General features: G+C 41.2%; 1 protein-coding gene across 7 annotated transcripts in view; it reads right to left on the minus strand.

The window, feature by feature from the left end:
• RHOBTB1 (Rho related BTB domain containing 1) overlaps positions 1 to 21,149 on the minus strand; it is a 65,503-nt gene that overhangs the window by 21,149 nt on the left and 23,205 nt on the right. For 5 of the 7 annotated variants that reach the window (XM_079975651.1, XM_079975649.1, XM_079975652.1 and 2 more), the window contains 2 exons: positions 15,929 to 16,130; positions 14,192 to 14,295 (listed from right to left, as the gene is read on the minus strand). In XM_079975651.1, coding sequence (XP_079831777.1) covers positions 14,192 to 14,295; positions 15,929 to 16,120 — 296 coding nt within the window. In that variant the 5' untranslated portion in view covers positions 16,121 to 16,130. Of the gene's footprint in view, positions 1 to 3,184; positions 3,365 to 6,399; positions 6,456 to 14,191; positions 14,296 to 15,928; positions 16,131 to 21,149 lie in introns of those variants that run through there. The other 2 variants (XM_079975655.1, XM_079975654.1) reach the window with 2 other exon arrangements.

The raw sequence follows: 21,149 nt of genomic DNA on the forward strand, positions 1-21,149 counted from the left end.
TAAACATAAAAAAATCAAAAAAACATACATCATACCGTTTCAATGCCCTATCTTTCATTCCCTCGTTTCATCGACCTCCTCTCACCTCCCTTTTTGTATTCCACTTCTATTAATTATTTCAGCAATTCCTTTCCCTCTTTCTCTATTTTCTGTCATATAATTAACTTAACTTATTTTAACCTTATCTTCCATTAATACCATAATACTTATTTATACTTAACTCCTTATAACATTTCTACTAAAGCCATATAATTTCATTCCAACATTTTTCTAACACTCATTTCTAACACTCATGCACTTTACTTTGTCTTCTGTTGATCTTGTTCTTAATTTCCTTCCTTTGATGCCGAGGAGTAGATCTCGGGGAGGCTCCAACCTAGCAATATTTTTATTCTTTCTCGACAGGTCAGCCAAATCTCCGTAGTTAGCACTAAAGTCCAAAAGATGTTTCAGGACGTGTTTCAAAATCCCTCCAAAACTGAAAGTCCCCACAACTCCAATCTCCTCCTGGCCCAAGTCCAAATCCCAAAGGTCAGTACATCCCTGCATGAGGGAATCTATCCAACTTTCCTTCTCAAATCCAAGCAGGGTTCCAATCCTCAAAATCTGACTTTCTCTAAATTCAGTCATAGAAGGCAACAACTTATATTCATCAAATTGCTTCTGTAAGACTGGGACGCTCTCCACTTGTATTACTTTAGGTTCAACAACAACTTTCTCCCTTGCCTTCTCAACAATTTGCCATGTCAAAGTAGATTCCTGAAACAATTCCTGAATAGTTTCTGTATAGATGTTCACTTTTTGTCCCAAATCAGTCACTTTTCCCCCCAAATTGTCAATTTTGATAGTCATCACATCCGTCTTCTTATGAAGCTGTTCCAATGAGGCACTTATCTTGCATAATGCAATCACCAAGGCTTCTTCTGTCGACATTCTTACCAATCCAAGGTCAATCCCTGGTTCTCACAGTTTTTTATCTCTGCAGCTGGTAATCCCCCCAGCTCCACTCCTGTAACAGTTTCAAAGGATCCCTCTAGAGGGAAACAATTTCTATTTGTATCAATCCTTTTAAACACAGTTCAAGCAACAAAATTAGTTTCAATTTTTGGTTACTTTTACTCCTTTTTAAACACAGAAGGAAACAATGGAGACAATATATTTCTCTTATTTAGCTATCTGTCCACATACGTTTTATTCACAGTCAATGAACTTTCCCAAGACGTCAGTCTTACTAGCAGCCCTTTTCCAGGTTTGAAGCAGTGGTAATTTATCTTTCTTCGCTCTCTCCTGCAGGCTTACACGATCCAAAATTTCCCCCCTCTTCTCCTGCTTCCAAGGTGGGGTTTAATGATTTTAACCGATGGAGGTTTAATCCTTTACAGAAGACTTTCCAAGACTTTAGCTTGCAGCCTCTTTGCTTCAGTCTATTTACAAAAGGGGAAGGCAGACTTCCTGTTTTAAACCTCCCCATTTCGGTGCCAAATTAAGACGTTTAAAAATCCAATTTTCCATTCTACTCACGGGTAGTTGTTTTAAGATCAAATTGTCCACAGGAAAAAGTCAGCGCTCTCCAACAACAGCTATGCGGCTTCACTCCATGAAAGAAGCAGTCAATTCGAAGCACCGCGCCACTCACCCCACGTCGCTCCGGATCCCCGAAACCGGGTTTCCCCGCGAGTAGAGGAGGCGCAAAAGGTGCCAGCTGAATCCCACGTTCACAGGCTTCTCCCACCTGTGATTTTTGGTGGGTCCCCGCCTTCGCCGTGGCAGCCAGACCCTAATTTCCATGAAGCAAATTCCTCCCGATCAGAGGAATTCAGCCATTGCTGGAGGCGCCAACCCGGAAGTCGAGATTTATTTGTTTTTAATCTTGTTTTTACCCAGTGCTAAGTTCACCAAGGCCAATCACTTCTTCAACGTGTGGAAATAAACACTGACAAAAAGGTAGAATTATGCAGATGCCCTGTTAACATTTTTGCACACTGAAGCTTTTAAATAAAAATAGCTATTGCAAAAAAGAGCTGTGCTACATAAGACAGAGAAGGACTAGATCTTTAGAAGCAAGTGATATGGTAATTATAGTGTGTGTGTGTGTGTATGTGTGTGTGTGTAGATATATCATAATTAGGGTTGTGTTCCAGGCAATATAAGCATGTTTTTTTAAACACACACACACACACACACACACACATATACAAAACATATGATTGAACACTTTTCCTGAAACAGGTACCAAAATAATTAAGGAAATTAAGGGATCAGTTCATAATTCTCAGTCATGGATAGTAACTGCAAAACCATATTAGGTAAAGTATCAAGTATAACAGTGCTAGAAAGCGGAAATGCTCTTACAAGATTCCTGCAAACATGAGTAACAGCAGCAATGGTGAACCAATAAAAAAACCTAAAAAATGCAAACCATTCCATTCCAATTAATTTCTATTAAACTTTAATTTAGCACCAATTTGTTGTGCCTCCACATTTGGGCAATTAACAGAGCGAGACCTGTATGAATACCAACATTTGCCTTGTAAATCATTAATGATCTACCTGTTCCATACTGCTGCTCTCCTCATTTCACAGAGGACACAGCAGCTCTATCTAGCAATTCTTAGCAATACCTAAAAATAATCTGCAATAGAATGCAATGCAGATAGTGCTGTATGTCTATGTTTAATAGTAGACAGGTGCATGTGTGTGTTATATAAATGACTGCAAACCCATAGAGCAGAGGGCTTTAATATAAGAGTTTGTGGCAAACACATTCATTTCCCTTATGCTTTTGGGAGGCTACTTCAGAGTCAGATCTTCTTCTCTGGGCACCTCACTAAAACTATCCCACAGTTTGTAGAAACACAGTTGGAAGAAACTGCACCACTTACTTGGGGCTTAACCTATGCTAACATTTGCTATCAGTTGCTTGCATTTCAAGCATTTTATATTCGCCAGGACTATATGACAGCTTAATTCATATGAGTGTAACTCAAACCTTTTAAAACACATAAAAAAATTAAAAACAATTGTCCAGTAGTACCTTAGAGACCAACTAAGTTTGTTCTTGGTATAAGCTTTCATGTGCATGCACACTTCTTCAGGTATCTGAATTTTCTTATATGTTTTGATTGCGTCAGACCAACACGGCTACCTAACTGAATCTCAAACCTTTTACGTTTCGAGTTATCACCTGCTTGGTGTCTTCTCTCCACCAAGACCCCTTACAGGAGGTAGAAATTCACCAGACATTTGTAATGTGCTGCCTACTTAGGCCTGAAATCTTAAGTTATCCCTGCAATACAGATATGTTTCCATCCTCATAATTATAAATAAAATTGTGCTGCTGTAGAAGGGTTAAGGAGACACAAACCACATCCACAAAATATACAGTGGTACCTCAGGTTACATACGCTTCAGGTTACATACTCTGCTAACCCAGAAATAGTGCTTCAGGTTAAGAACTTTGCTTCAGGATGAGAACAGAAATCGGGCTCCCGCGGCATGGCAGCAGCGGGAGGCCCTATTAGCTAAAGTGGTGCTTCAGGTTAAGAACAGTTTCAGGTTAAGTACAGACCTCCGGAACGAATTAAGTACTTAACCTGAGGTACAACTGTATTTAAAACACATTGTTTTCCTCAAAGAATCCTGGGAACTGTAGCCTGCTAAGGTTGCTGGGAATTGTAGTTCTTTGAGTGGTCAACTATAGTCCCCACAGTTCTTTGAGGGAAGCTATATGACTGTTAAAGTGGTATAAATGTCATTTAAATGGTGTTGGTATCAGCTAACTTCTCATTCCCCACCCCCCCTGCATGAACCACTCTCCTCAAAGGGCCAAGCATTTCAGTTGAGGAAATCTGGACTATAAATTTATCAGGTCAAAACCACAGAAGACTAAAATTTCAGGGGTTGTTTTGTGCTGTCAAAATGGTACTAAAGCCCCAGTCCTTTGCACATTCACTTGAAGTCTCATGGAACTCAATGGCATTTCCAGTAAACATAGAATCAGGCTGCACAATAGTTTAACACAGCAAAACCTATTCCATACATAACCTTAAGATTGCAGGGACACTTGACCCAGCTGACTACAGCACTCTAATGTTATTTTATGCTGCGTATAGTATCACCTGACCTTCAGTATTTGTATTTCTAGTAAGGCAAGGTACACTGCACTTTCAGTACTGATAGAGATTAATTATTGCCAACCCCAACGGATTTCAAATCCAAATTTTGTAACAAGGACAACCAAAACCATAACCAGAAGCCTGTACTGTATGCAACCAGGTTGTACTGTGCAATGGTGCATCAGACTGCTTGCTTTTAAACAATTTTGATAGCACAACTTGTCTTGTTACATCATGGAATGCATTTTTTCCCTTTGGTAGGAAAGAGAGTACTAGAGAAAGGAGGGGAGGGGTCATAGAGGCTGTATCACCTACTCTGGAACTCACCCTATTACCTATTCTGGAGCAAACACCCTCTTCGCTGTTAATATTTATCTCATTGTGCAACTGCTAAAGAGAAAGGCTTAGTGCAACTCTGCACATTACTGCTGCATTTCTCCTTTCCCCATGTATAGCCTATTATTATGACCAAATACTTGGGGTGGGGAGGTGGAAATCCCAGCTGCAGCTTCTCTGACTCAGAGGCACAACAAACAACACAGGGGGTGCAGCAGCTTCTGGTTGGTGTTCGCTGCACTAAAACATGCAATATGTGGAGATATGCCACCCCTAAATCCGATTAGCTGCAGCCCCCTGCATTTCTGGAGGTGCACATCTCTCCCTCACACTTTGGATGCCTGCTGCAGTAAACATGCAAATTCCTCAGTGGCCCAGGGATAAAGTTAATGTTGGTCAGTCATGTCCAGCGCTGCCTGCTCTACCATACAGAAGTAAGGATTTGTCCCAGGGAACATCCATAGGTCAGTGGCAGAACACATGCTTCATACTCAAAAGGTCCCCGGATAATCCCTGGTGTCACCAGGTAGAGCTGTAAAGGACTCCTACCTGAAACAGTCAGTGATGATCGCACAGAGCTACATCCACAAATGACCTGGCCTGGTATGTGGCAGCTTCCTATGTTTCTATATTCATAAAAGTATTTATATACTGCAATATGTTGGGGTGGTAGACAGCAATGTATGTATACAATAAAACATATAAACAGTACAAATGTACAGACCACAAGGGCTGGTTGCCTGGGTTCCCTTTAGTGAGAATGCCGGGCCTTAACTTTCAACATGCAAATGATGTTTTATACCACTGATCCATGGCCGCTCTCCTGCATAATTTAGCCTAGGCCAAAACCACCATTGCAATATCTAATATTTAACAGTCTCTCCCTCTCAACAGGGAAATACAGTTCTTTGGGGCGAGGAAATGACTAAGGATCCCCAGCAGAGAATTCTTAGCACCCTTGCCAAGATACCGTTCCCAGCATGCTTTGGGGGAAGCTGTAGTATGGATATGCCTAATGAAGCTTAAGTATTTGATCAGCACAGCTCTGAAAAAAAGCCAGAACAACTATCTGTCAACTCCATTATATTGTTTATGATGGAGAAAATCTGCTTTTACAAATGAGTTAACCGCGGCACAATTTTCCCCATTAATAAATGCAAACAGCATTCATGCACACATTTCAGTGCTGGGGAAGACAGAACCAAAAAGGCTTGCGCAGATAGCTTGTAAGCAAGGCAGTGTCTTCACAGTATTAAAAGCTTCAGTAAAATGTAGCAGCAGCCACCATATGAAGATGAAGTTCATAAGTGACTGGGAGGCATAACCAAATGATCTGAAAATGAATGACTATGGCTGCGTTCAGACCATTGTTTACTGTGACAGGAATGTGCCACAGCTAGCCTTGGGGTTACGTGAACCCTGTTACTCTCTGGTGTGTTCATAAGGAGTAGCTTGGAAGCTGTCATTTCCATTTTTAAAAAATTAACCATAGCTTGTTGTCTCACCAGAATCTGACAAACTGTGATTAATCTTAACTGTGGTTTCTATGAAATAAGTAAATGTCAAATAACGGATTATGAAGCTTGTTTCAAACCACAGTTAAGGCTAACCACAGTTTAGGGGGTAAATGTAATGCTAAAACTGTGGTTAATCAAAAACAGAAGTGAAAGCTTCCAACTCCTCCTCATGGCTGCACTCCAATGAGGAGTGGGAAAGGGGAAACATTTGACCCCAAGGTTTGCTGCAGGTTTTTCCCCATCATGATAAACAATGGTTTATCATGGTGCCCACAGTTCCAGCCTATGAGTGCACTCTCACAACAAATAGGACTGCAATGCAAGGAGTAGACTACAATATGAGGGGCCAAAAAGACATCCAACAAAGGCATGGCAAGACCATGCACCAGCCTGGATGGGAGCAGGAAAGAAAAATCAATTCTATACTTTACCGAGAGCAGTGAGGCTTCTTAAGTAGAGGTGTTATGTGCGAAACTGTCAAAACACCCTGAAATATATATTCAGATTTTGATAGTGAGGAGCATGCAGAGGTGTTTGGTTTTCCCCCCAAAGAACTTGCATAACATGAGATTTCAGTTGAAGTCAGTACGAAAAACAGCAGCAGCTCTTGAGGGAAACAGGTCATTTTCAACTTATATTGTTCAATGAGAGCTCTAGAAGATGAGAATACTTAATTTCTGTACTAACCATGGGCTGCTTCACAACTAACATTTTTTTCTGAGGTAGCCCTGTATACCGAAGAGCATATTAACTAGTATTGAGCTGCGGAGTACTGTTATTTTCACCAAAACCACACCATTTGTCTTACTCCATCAGTGTATTTGCTACAAGAACTCTCAAGTGGTATGATCTGCTCCAGTGGCGTAGCGTGGGTTGTCAGCACCCAGGGCAAGGCAAGTAATTTGCGCCCCCTAACCCGTGGATTTGCGCCCCCTAACCCGTGGATTTGCCCTAACCCCAGATGTTGCGCCCGGTGCGGCCGGCCCCCCCTGCACCCCCCACGCTACGCCACTGATCTGCTCTTTTCTTTATGGTTATCTTCATATAGGAAAAAAGTGGTGTGTGAAGCAGTCCTAACTAGAAATTTTCATCAGAAAATATACTCTTCCCATTTGTCTTTAAATGCAACAAAGGAAATGAACACACCACCAAGTTGCACCCACAGAAAACATTAGTAATCTTCACGTAAGTAAAACTTACCATTTCCCTCCCCTATCCCTGATTTTGAATAAAAACTCAAAGCTGACCGTTGCTCCAGTTCATTCTCACATGCTGCTGTTGCCTGCAATGTGCTTCCATCTTCCTTCTGTAAGTCACACGCAGTGGTTGCTTGTCATTCTACTGTTCAAGAGGTACCCACTGAAAACTGGACAACTAACTCAGAGGTACAGAATGCAGCTCAATACATTTTTTTTTTTTTTGAAGTTCATCTGCACAAGGTTTTGATATAATACTTCCTTGGAGATTGAAAAGAGCTTTCCTGATATAAAAAAAATAGCACTGCACATTTCAGAATAATATTAGCAAGAATACTAGGTAAAGAATAAAAAGGGATGCATGCATTAAGCCTAGCATAATGACACCTAAGCAGCCTTCTCCAAATCCGAACTTTCCATAAAAACAAAATATGATACTTAGAAGCAATAAATGCTTTAATCTGTACATACTTTCCTAGAAAGGCATGAATTAAAATTGAGTCAACTGTGGTCCTTCTTTGAGTTCTGCTACACAATTCCGTAAATGGGCAACTGCATCAACAAATCACTTGTCGAGAAACCCTTCATAGAATCATAGAATAGAATCATAGAATCATAGAGTTGGAAGAGACCACAAGGGCCATTGAGTCCAACCCCCTGCCAAGCAGGAAACACCATCAGAGCACTCCTGACATATGGTTGTCAAGCCTCTGCTTAAAGACCTCCAAAGAAGGAGACTCCACCACACTCCTTGGCAGCAAATTCCACTGTCAAACAGCTCTTACTGTCAGGAAGTTCTTCCTAATGTTTAGGTGGAATCTTCTTTCTTGTAGTTTGGAACCATTGCTCCGTGTCCGCTTCTCTGGAGCAGCAGAAAACAACCTTTCTCCCTCCTCTATGTGACATCCTTTTATATATTTGAACATGGCTATCATATCACTTCCTTGCAGTGCCAAGAGAGGAAACTCCCACAGCTGAGTCTTTGAAGCAGGCAGTGCACCAGAGAAAAGGAGGAACTTTTCTTATGCCAATGATGGTGGTAGGCTCTTGAAGCTGAAGTCTAAATAGCTAAAAACCCATTAAGCCGCATTCATGTATCACTTTAACACTTACGGCTTTCCCCCAAAAAATCTTAGCATTCTTAAGGGTGTTAAGAATTATAGCTCGGAGGCCAGCACCCTTAACAAACTATAGTTCCCATTATTATTATTATTATTATTTTGGAGGGAGCCATGCCTGTTAAAAGTACTTTCAATGGATAGTGTGGTAGATGTGACCTAGGTACATGACTTCACTACACAGAGATAAAGCCTATCTTCTATATCCCTGATTCCAGGTTCAGAACAGGCAAGATGCCAGATGAGAGCACACCCAGCCTCTCTGAATTTCAAGAGCTTCATATCACTACAAAGAGCACGTCACGTTCTAAAGACTACTCTTTATGCTCCATTAACAAAATGGAACAGATATGCAGCAAAGCATTGAAACAGTCCTTTAAAATAGAACGAAATTTAATCCACTAATCAAGTAAAAGTAGTTTAACAAAACTAAACTCCCTCTAAGTATGCATTTATTTATAATCATGATTATTAATATATAAACTAATGTTACTGGTAAAAAGGTAAAGGTAGCCCTGCCTGTACGGGCCAGTCTTGACAGACTCTAGGGTTGTGCGCTCATCTCACTCTAGAGGCCGGGAGCCAGCGCTGTCCGCAGACACTTCCGGGTCACGTGGCCAGCGTGACAAAGCTGCTCTGGCGAACCGGCACCAGAGCAGCACACGGAAATGCCGTTTACCTTCCCGCTATAAAACGGTACCTATTTATCTACTTGCACTTAAGGGTGCTTTCGAACTGCTAGGTGGGCAGGAGCTGGGACCGAACAATGGGAGCTCACCCCGCCGCGGGGATTCGAACCGCCGACCATGCGATCGGCAAGTCCTAGGTGCTGAGGTTTTACCCACAGCGCCACCTGCGTCCCTAATGTTACTGGTATATAACATATTATTATATTATTATTATATGTTATATAAACATGTGCAGTGGTACCTCGGGTTACATACGCTTCAGGTTACATACGCTTCAAGTGACAGACTCCGCTAACCCAGAAATATTATTTTTGACAATCTGGCTCGCCAGAGCAGCTTCATCACGCTGGCCACGTGACCCGGAAGTGTCTTTGGACAGCGCTGGCTCCCGGCCTCTTAAGCGAGATGAGCACACAACCCCAGAGTCGGACACGACTGGCCCGTACGGGCAGGGGTACCTTTACCTTTACTATACCATGTTTTACCAGCATGCCTATACTAATTGTCATGTGATATTGAACTTAGAGGCTGCAGTAGCAGATTAGCATCTTTTATTTTTAATTAATTAAATTTGTACACTGCCCTTCATCTGTAGATCTCAGGGTGGTTCACTACACAAAAATGTAAGATTAAAAAACACATAATACTTAATAACCCCCCTTCTCCCACAATGCATTTAAAGACATATTGGATATTAATTAGCCAAAGGCCTGGTTGGAGAGGAATGTTTTTGCCTGGCACCTAAAGGTGTAGATAGAATGAAGGGTGCCACTGCAGAAAAGGCCCGTACTCATGTTGCCACCTTCCTGACATCTCATGGAGGAGGAACAAGAAGAACGGCTCAGAGTATGATCTCAGGGTCCAGGTAGGTTCTTATGGAGAGAGGCAGTCCTAAAAAGATGAGCATGACTTCTTCTATTTGTGTTATGATCTATTGTTTGAACAATTTTTATATAATCTTCTTATATTGTGTCTGACAATTAGTGAGGCCAGGAACCTTTCCCATACCTAATGCATGTCTACTGTAACAAAGCCCCAGTTAAGCAGAATGGAAATAAATTGAACGTGAATTCATGATGATGAGCATGCTAAAACATGGTTTGATCAGAAACCGAATGGAAAATATAACCCTCAAATAGTACCAAGACACCAGATCAGTTCTGCATGGCACAAAATTAAAACAGAAGAGGAAATAAGTTGCAAGAGTAATAGGTTGCAGGGAAAGAAGAGTATGTATGTATGTGCATATACGTGTATCAGAGAGAGGTGTTTTGCACAAATGGAAGAGGAAGTACCACAAGCTCAAAAACTTGTCCTCCATGCTATTTAACTCAGCAGCCAGTGGAGGGTGGGAAGAGTCAACATTACAAACTCATAACCACAGATGCAGACTAAAAAACCCATTTCACCCATAAACACCATTATAAAGTGTGGAAAAATCCACTATTTTACTATTTCTCTGGTAGTTTAACATCATTGTTAGGGGGTGCTTTGAACTAGCCATTCCACATTAAGTGATCTCAAGGATGAAAGCACACATTATATGCTGTTATGCAATTCTTTTTCCAGACCATTTTCCCTCTTACATACACTGAGGCTACATGATGAAGCAGAAGACCAGCAAAACAAGAAAAGGGTGGGGGGAGCTTCTTAACCCTTTATCCTTGTGCTGTTTTATTGCTGAAAATCTCTACCCAGCTACTTTTATCCCCACTGGAAAAAAAGATGCAGGCATGTTTGATTTTGAATGTCACAGCTTGGCAGCTATGAAAAACCCTTGATTAAGATTTAGAAAAGTACATTATTGCTTTTCAACATTGAGATAAGTCAATTTTACCAGCATTTTCCATAAGGAAATAACTTTTACAGCACAATTCTAAGCCTCAGTCGGTGCTGCTAGGGATGGTGTTGGGAAGATTAGGTGGGCATTTCTGCACCCAAATCATGGACAGTGGACAAGTACAGCTGTGAGCAGCCACAGACATTGCACCCCAAAATAGTTGGGAGGTGGGTAGCTGAGTCAGCCATGAATCTAACAGGTCCAAAACTGTTCTAACCCTCTGCTGTGGCAGCCAGGAGCTGGTACAGAAAAAACACGAAAACTCCCTGCTCACCCACCTTCTGGCCAGGCCAGCAGATTTTTGGATTCAGCAGTGTTTTGGATGCAGCTGCCATGGGTTAGCCAGCAGTAAATCACACTGTGCAAGCTGGAGTTAACTATTAGCAAAAACACGATCAACACAGTAGTGTCAAGCCTAATGAGCACAGAAACTCATCTCCGGTAGGCCTTGCCCTCATGAAGCAGTTGCAGAGACTGAAGGTCCCCATCTCCCCACAGCTGGCTAAGTCCCCTCCTCTCCAGGGTTTTCCCCCAGTAGACTGCACTTCTGCGTCACTGATCTCTACTCCACTCTTTTCAAGCCTTTTCTGGTTCTGGAGACAAGAGGGGAGCAGAGTTTGTTCACAGCAGGAACCGGAAACACCTGTCACACTTCACCAACCTGACTCATCTCTGCCTCTTGGCCTCTCTCACCCCACTCTTTTGCTTCAGCTCCTGCATCTGATCCTGGCCTTGTCTCTGCCACAGACTCTCTCAGCTCACCAAGCCCTGTTAAATCTTCAGCTTCCAACACCTTCCCCTCCCAGTCTTCTCCCTCTCCGTTGTCCCACCACCAGTCCCTGGTCTCTGAGCCTTCTTCCCTTTTGGGTTCCCCAGCCGGTTCCAGTCCATGAGATTACATCCCCAGTCCCTTGTCTGAATTGCTCTGACCCTCACATAACTATTCCTGAATAAAATATGCATAACCTTTTTAGGAGTGTGCATAAAATATGTCATCCTACACCTTCTCTCCCCCAAAACTGAAACATGCCTGATTTTGCCCTCTTAATCTATACTAATCTGTTCAGTGACAGAGTGTATGTTGACATAAGGACACAGCAAGCAGGGAGACGAAGAGTAAACACAGGAACTACTTAATATTAAACTTGCTAGCACCTAAGTAAATTAGTATTTTGTGACTTTGAAAAATGCATTATATATTTTGCAATCTTTGAACAGTGCATTCAAGTGCAATACTTAAATATAGAAAGAATTTAAATTGTATGCTTTAATTAGGGCTTTGATTGCCTTTCAAAAATGAGCGGTTAAGGCACTAGTCACCTCTCACAAAGCTCTCTGCATCAGGAGAGTGAATTCAAAGAAGAATGATATAAAGCAGCAAGGATGGCCAAAGCGTCCAAATCAAGGAATGGCACAGCAAACCTCTTCTATGTTTGCATAAGCTTCCCTCCCAGCCTGATGCAACACATCTCCTTATCCCTCCCATTGCTTTTGCTACTTGTTCCTGTTGCTTTTCATTGTCCTATAGCCCTGCTTTCTGTGATAACTTCTGAGGGTCACCCATACATTACAGCCCCCATTTAGGGGCTCTAATGTTTGTGAACTTTTGATCACATGCTTCTGCCTGATGGTATGATAGGTTTTGATACCAGCTTCTATCAGAAACATGCAGTTTTGTGCATGGGGATTTGCCATACAACCAGAGACGTGCACACAGTTAAGAGGCTTGCAAATATTATGACTGTCTCATAAAAGCCATTTCTGCAGCTTCCACGTGGGAGAGCCATAATATACGAGGCTGCCTTCATTGCTGGTTCTTGTTCTCTCCTACCCAGTATACAATTGCTGGGCGAGAGACACTGAAGCTATTACATTTTAAGTGTGATGGAAGTAGTCTGAAATAACTGCCCATGCCTTGAAAATGCATGTGCATTTTTGTGACACAGTTTATTCTTAGTTCTGTAAGCCTGCTGAGAGAAAGCCAGATGTCTTTTGGCTAATGCTTATGGTGTTGCTAACATATCTTCCCTTCTCTCAATCCTTCACAGTGTTTATAAACTGCTGACAGAATGTGTAAATTGAAGGATGAACATATATGAGTATACATGCATGAAATGTCCTATATATTTCATATCTAAGGGGGATACCTTGCCTTAGACATAAGGGAAAGGGCAAGTCTAAAAACCTGTATCAAGGAAACCGTGAAATCAAATTCCTACTGTGGATGAAGAACTATTAAAAATGTTACATCTGTCTCCTCCCATATGACTGGACTAACAGAGTAAAATACTACCACCACTATAGACTGTATTAAACTACTAAATTACTGCCCATGCAGACATCACCCAAGTTGCAATGTACTAAACCACCAGTACTAAACAAAAAAAGCCAATGCAAACTTATTATCAGCAACTGAAAGGTGAGCTTAGATGAAAAATCCCAGAATTGCAAGAACCACACAACTGGTTCTGCATAGCCAATGGGGTTTGGGCTTGTAGCTCTTCATCAGCACCCCACCCCCACCGGTGCTACAGGCAGGCATACAAAACTACTTCTGATACCCAAAGCTTTAGGGTTATGCTTAAAGTAGGTTTCTGGATCCCGGCCAGTGGTCTGTAATGCTGATGAAAGGATATTTGATATTCAGGTAACACAACCTGTTTCCTCTAGTTACATTTAAATCAACAAAATAGGAAGTAAGTCTTTAATGGACTTCAATCAGGTTACAATTCTACATGCATTTTAAGCAATTATTACTCTAACCCTGGTCAAACTGTGCTTAGGCCAATAAATTTAGGACTCGAGGACAAAAAGCATTTCCTTCATCCACACCAACATGCCTATCAGAACTGGACACCCATGAATAGCCTGGAGAAAACAGAGTCACGCTACACTCAAATATGAAGGAGAATCTGTGTTAGTCAAATTTCACATCATATGCTTGTACAGCAGTTGTAGTTGTGGAAGATTTCTCCCTGTGCAGAATCATAAGCATTTGTATTGTATTCTTTAACACACCTGGCAGCTATTTTAGCAATAAGTGAATTGATTACCTTTCATCATGGCCAGTCAAGCAATTGACAACACTTCAGGGGTTGTTGTTTTTTACATTTTTGCAAATGGTCTTTGAAATGCAAAATGTTTCAAGACTTTTGCTCAAAACCTTTATGGCACTGATAAACTACATAGATAAGCTATATTCCCTTCAAAGATGTATATATTCATAACCCTTGTGATAGATGCTGTTCTTCGAAAGAAAGAGGAATGTGAACACTCTTGATAAATTTAATACCTCACATTTCACACTTCAAAGCTGCAATTCTTTTCCCACTAGGTTTTACTTGACTTGCAAATGAAAATTTGGGCTAACTCCCACTTACCTTCCATAAGCAAAGCGCCTATCTTTGTGATGATCGCCAAATGTGTCCCAGAGCCTGAGAGAAACACTCACTTCATCAACAACATCCCGGGAACGTTCAAGAACCTGAAATAGGTACATTTCCATCAGTTAAAAGCTTGCTGCAGATACAATTCCCTGAAGAAAGTCCTAATATATCAGTATGCTCTGGGACATGGTCAAAGGCTTACTTCAGAAATTGTGCCAAATCATGGTTACAGAGGCTTGATTATGTTCTGGCATGATTTCTGAACCAGAACCAGAACCAGAACAAGTTAAGTTTTGAAGGCCCAGAGTGAATTTATGAAGGTGAGTACTGAGAGGATGGAAAGACAGAAGGTGCTAAACCACAGTGTTGCACATTCATAAAATTCAAAACGTGGCCTGGATTATAAACTATGGTTCATACAATACATTGTTTGGCATAATGTCTAAATATAGCCATTTATGTTCTCTCTTAATTAATTATTATTATTTTAATTTTACCTGTCATAAGGTCCCATATAATATAAGGTAATGATTGTTGTAACCTGCCCTGGAGCCTTTAGGTGAAGGGCAGTTTAGAAAACTTTTAAATAGATATATCACTGGGACTTAACTTTAATTAATTTGGATTCTTACGCACCAGCGTTGTTCATCTCTCTCTCTCTCTCTCTCTCCTTCTTCTTCTCCTAACAAACTGTGAGTATTTGTAATGAAACAAACAAACCACAAGTACTGATTTGCATTGAATGGCAAACCAGATTCTAATTCTGTTTCCTCCCTGGCACACTGAAGAAAGGAGCAGAGGAGGAACAATGCATGATATTTTAAGCAACATGCACCAGCCCACATCAAACTACAGTTTGTGATATGAGAAACAAGTCACTGTGAAGCTCTGCAGCACTGAAACCTGATTTGGGGGTCACTTGTGAATGCACATGGTGAGCTGAAAGGTGAGCAGCTTTCAACTTTGGCACAGGTTTTATTAAGAACACTGTCAGCTAGAGCCACCAGATGCAGCAAAGTCCCTGAACTTTTTTTATTAAAGTTGCACTGAAAATGAAATCCAACAAGCATAGCCTTTCTCATTCTCAAAGGTCTATTACACCTGCCGCACCTGCTGAAATTTCTTCTGTCACACTATGTGGAGGGTATATCAGCCTTCCTCAGTCACCAAGACCAGAAGCCAGAAAGAGAGGGGTTTGGGTGTCTGTGAATCAAAACAGGGAGCTGAGATATTCCCAACTCAACAGGGTCCTGAAACTGAATGGACATCAACCCTTTTAAAAATGAACTACAGGAAAGATTCCATGTATTATCCACAATGTGTGTAAGACATAGGTTTTCCTCTGTTTAAACATCACAGGAAAGCTTAGTTGTCTGTTCATGAGAGGCTAAGATATTTACAAAAAAATATACTTTTAAAACAAAGGAGACAGGATAAATAATCTCTAAAAGGATGTATGTATTCAAACACAACACAGATATTTCAAACAACAACCATATAGAGCTGTCGCTTTTGAACAGAATGGTCCAATGATTTCAAAAAAGGTTCTGTCAGCACTGACGGAAGACCAGTCTACTTGGTCCATTTCTCTCTCCTGAACACCATGCATTCAAAACACACAACTCCACTGACTGTTACAAAGCAGCAACACTTAAAGCCAATAACTGATTGATGCCAAGGCAAACTTCCTTGTACATTATTGCACAACTTGATAAAGTGGACAGTACATACCTCTTGGCAGACTCGATACTGATCAATTGCCCAGACTGTAGGAACGTGAGTTGCTAGCAGCTGATACTGCGTTAGGGTGGTGTTACATGCTCTTGCACAAATTAAGCGAGTCTTCCCCACTGCATTGTCACCAACAACCACACACTTGATGGTTTCAACGTTAGGTCTTTCGTAGTCCATGTCAGCATCCATGTACCGGAGACTGTAAAAAGACAATAATGCCGGTTTCTAACAGTAGGAAACCCTATTATTTAAAGAGAGTTCTACTTTTCCCCCCTTTACTTGCTCAAAGGCAAGGATTGAAGTTCAGACTAAACTATACTGCTGCCAAGGCTGATTTATAAACTCCACACAGTTCATAAAATCCAGGCAGTTCTTTTGACCTTGAATGCCTGCCTTCCTTATTTTCTGCTTGGTTTTCTATAAACATAAACTTGCTTAAAGGAGATAAAGCATGGTGCAGCTAGGATTGCCAACAGGACCAGACAGCAGTTGCTTTAGCCTTTGCCCACAAAGTGTGACACAGCTCCATCACATTAGCATGAGTGCTCACTGCTATTCCCTCACAGCAAACGTGAAAGGGAAATACATTTAAAACAACAACAACCAGCTTGTATTACTTTCTGAAAAACCAGTAGCCTCGAACCTGCCATTGCCTTGGAATTCTAATAAACAAAAGCATCAGTGCAGTTTAGAAACCAGTAGTTAAAATCACTGGCATTTTGAAAGGTTCAGTCTGCCATCTTGATTCAAAATGGCATCCAGCTGTATCCAAACAGACAAAAACCTGCCCCTTGATCTCAGGAATCATCATACAATTAATTTTTTACGGTATCTTAAGAGGTGCCCAAACACATAAAGAGCAGACAAAAAAAATCCTTTCCAAAATAGTTTACAGAAGCGAAACTATTACAAATCATAAGGAAAAAGTAAAGGACCCCTGAACAGTTAAACAATACTTTACATTCTGGAGTCATACCCAGGTTAATTCTAAGGAAATTAGCCGAACAGATTTCTTGAGTGCCCTACAAACTGACACTAGTAATGAACAAACTTGGCTCATTATAATAAGAGCACCACTTTTGATCTTAAATGCTCACCCTTGAACATACATTGGCCATTCACTGGGCAGGCCATTCACCTGCATCTAATCATTGGTCACCAGTGTGCATATTCATGTGCTTAAGAAAAGGTTCCTCAATGTTATGCTGCGAAGACTACCAGCATTAAAAATGGCACAAATTACTGCTGCATAAAGCATTTTGGCAGCATCTTGACCCATCAACATTTGGATACAAATTGTAAGCTTGTTCTTAAAAGATCCACTTGTGCTTTTGGGAGCATAAAACCTGGCTGAAAAAATAATACCTGTTAACAAGTAAAATAGGAATGCACTGCTTTACAAGCAAAGCTAGAGGAACCCATATTTTATTCTGACTCGTGTCAATTTTATTATCCTATTATACTGTGCACAGAGGATTCCATAAATCTTTGCCCTGCTCTATCTTTTTAATTCTGAATGAGAACCAACCTCAACAACAATGTGAATGATTTAGATGCAAAAGTTTCAAGATCAACCAGATTAATGTCTAAATTAAGAGTGTACTCTCATAAGGATATGTAAAACTTGTTATCTCATTTCCAAGCAGTGTTGATAAAATTTTGGGGTTGTTTTGTTTTAACAATTTGCTACAGAAAGCACAAGTTCATGTTTTGGATTTCCTTCCCACCGCCCCAAGTTTGGAGGAGAAAATTGGTGATGAAGTTCCACACAAATGTGAAGAACTTTGTTTTGCAGATCATCACATGGGTGATGGGTCCAAAGGTTCCCTTCTGAATGCAAACAGCACCAGACCTTGCACAGAACAGCACAAGAAAACTGGAACTAAGTCCACAAACATTACCCTGCTTCTGCATCCTCTTGGGCAAAGCATTATTGAGTTTCCCATAAGAAAAATGGATAATCATTCAATTAAAGATATCAGTGAACCTGCAAGCCCACATTGTCTAGGATACGAATACATTTCAGTGTGAATGGCTTGTAAAGGAATTAATTCACTTTTGTTTTCCAGTCACCCTACATTTTCTTTTGTATTCATTTGGGTGGGGACAGTCAAGTCTTGAAACGCCCCTTGTTTTCTCCACCAAATCTCTTCATCTATTTTTCTTTGGTGAGGGGAGAGGTAATCCAGCGATACTCTTCCCCAGCCACATGTGTTGGCAGAAAAATGTGCCAAGGTCCAAGACATGAGATTTCTGGGCCTATATGAACATGTTTGTTCACCAGTCTGCAAATGTCTTGCTGAAGCGATCCAACTCTAGTGTCCGGAAGTGGCAGGGAGAATAAAGACTCGTCAGAAACAAACGAGGACCCCCTAACCTGACAATTTTGCCTTGTATGTATGAAGGACAGAGCCAAACAACCACCACAGTTTGCAGGTGAGGGAACCCTAAGATTTTTCTGTTTGAACAGAAGCCTTCCTGGAAATGTTCAATAGCTGTCAAAACTTAATTAAATCTTTTATCGTTGCACTGTATTTTTCTACACAGAAAAGCAATTTCAGAATTAAGGAACAGGTATAATTATAGCGGCGAGCAATTTCGCCTTTATGCGTGCTGCATAACTACAGTCCCCCCCCTTCATAGCTATAGAATGAGCATTAAAAGCATTCTTCCAGTAGTTTTAAGTGCTGTTCTGCTGTTCAATATTTGTTCTGTCCAATCAATTATACTTTGTAAAGTGCAATAAGAGATGTTTTAATAATGGATGGACTGTAACTAGTGTTAATTTTACTTTTGTTTCAGTTGACACAGCTCTTGAGACATAGGTAATGTAAAAACTAAATATTACCTAAGCAAAAGTTCACGCATTGAAATGTGAAGGCTAATTACAAGGGGGGGGGGAATCTGATTATAGTATATTTATTAACAGTCTAGAGTGGAGCAACAACATGATATTAACTGGTCATGCTGCTCTATGCATGTAGGAAGCTAGAGCATTAGGAAAACCACAACGGGGGCATTTCATAGACAACTTTATGGCCACAGGGAGCATAAAAGCATAGTCAACAGAATGACTAGAAGTAGACTAGAGGAGGGAAGCTGGGGGAAGTCTAAAGAAGTTAAGGGACTTTGACTTGTAGTGTCACAGACAGCTACAATACATCAACAACCATGACTGTTTCCAATTTAAGCCCCAGATAAAACTATTTTGTAATCAGATAAAATTAAAATGTATGTACTAAATAGAAAAAGCCAAGTGTTTGGTATCTGAAGAACAAACATATGCTGAAGACAGTAAATACAAAGGTAAAGTAAAGAACCCCTGGACAGTTAAGTCCAGTCAAAGGCGACCATGGGGTTGCGGCGCTCATCTCGCTTCAGGCCGAGGGAGCCGGCATTTGTCTGCAGACAGCTTTCCAGGTCATGTGGCTAGCATGAATAAACAGCTTCTGAGGCAACAGGACACAGTGATGGAAGCCAGAGCACATGGAAACACAGTTTACCTTCCTGCCGCAGCTATACCTATTTATCTACTTGCACTGGTATGTTTTCGAACTGCTAGGTTGGCAGAAGCTGGGACAGAGCAACGGGAGCTCACCCCATCACACGGATGTGAACTGCCAGCCTTCCGATCTGCAAGCCCAAGAGGCTCGGTGGTTTAGACCACATGCTCTGTGACATACTCTGACAAACTGAGATGTAGCATGGCTCCTTAAACCAGGATTATGGTCACCAAAAAGGAATGACTAGTTGCCATTTTGGGGCCAGACAGCTCTAAAGTAATATTTTTCAATACAACCTTTTGGTTCCTGAAATGTGTTCTTTGCAGATAAAATACCACAGATACTGAAAACAGGCAAGATCCAAGGATCCCCAGGCATGTAACCTCCAGATGGTGGAGATGTCAGGTGCCATCCTGGAGCCCAGGCATCTTCTCTTGGTAGCAAGTGGCTGATAGCCAAGTACAAGTTGTGCGCGGAAAATTTCAAACACTGGTGGCACCCCATAGCTCAAGAGCTAGGGGGTCAAGAAACACTCATCCAATGCTACCTTCTAGAACTGCCCCCAGAGATAAGATTGGGACCAATGGAGAACAGTGCCCCTGGTGGCCACATCCTGTAGACTGCAGAAGAGGATACCATGGTTGATAGTGTCAAACGCTAATGAAAGATCTAAGAAGAGCAACAGGGTTGTGCTCCCTCCACTCCTGAGGCAAAATAATGGATGAGTCATTATAGGGAACAGTGGCATATGAATAACAACACAAGATCTTTTCCTTTTATTTTTTACAGGTTGCTGAAAGCAAAGGAGGAGGGATAAGATAATTGCTAACATTTCTTTTTGGACTGGAGAGGGTTGAATGGGTAGAAGAGTGGCAACTGAAGGAATGTAGTGTACAACTGTTCCATCAGCTCAGATGAATAAAAGTAGGTGTAAAAAACCCCCACACATCTAGATGCATCCCAAGTATGCAAAATAACTTCTGGACACCCACACTCCACCACCTGCCCCTGACCTCTGCACCCACCACAGAAGCCTACAATTCTACACAGCTTGTAGGAGCAAGAGAAAGACAAGAAAGGAAAATAAATCATTGAAATTGGGATTCGTAACTATAGCCGAAGACTATGCTGAAAAAGCAGTGCAGATGTGGTCAAACAACTGAGCTTTTAAAAAATTTACCAGGAAGAAAGATACGGTGTCATAGTCAGAACCTATAAGGTTACTCTGGTGAAGAAAGGCAATACAAAGTAGAACTGGTTAGTTTCCGAGAAGAAGGCGGCATGAGAAAGCTGGGGCAGATAAAAGGAGAATGGTAGAAAGAATGCAGATGGTCAAGGACATAGAGATAAAACTTCTAGAAGTCAAAAGCACTGGCTGTCCATGAGCTTCAACAGAATAACTTGCTGTTATTCACTTCCTTCAATGCATCGCACTTTGTTTTCTAAAACTGACTATATCACACTAGGATCTGTTATTGCCTTTCCTCTCCCCCCTTTTCTTTTCTTCAGGTATGCTAGAGTTCCATTTCAAGATAACTACTAAAAATTGAAGTCAAAAAAGAAAACAACCACACTCATGTTAGAATTATTTGTTTGACAGAGAAACTTTGCTGCTGCTGCTGCTGTTACATCAAACAAATTGGATTTCAGGAGGCAAGGAACAAGTTCAGCTACTTGACCAAAGGTCCGACCCAAAGATCCTATTCTGTTGCTGG

Source organism: Podarcis cretensis (assembly GCF_951804945.1).
Source record: "Podarcis cretensis genome assembly, chromosome: 5".
NCBI lineage: Eukaryota > Metazoa > Chordata > Lepidosauria > Squamata > Lacertidae > Podarcis > Podarcis cretensis.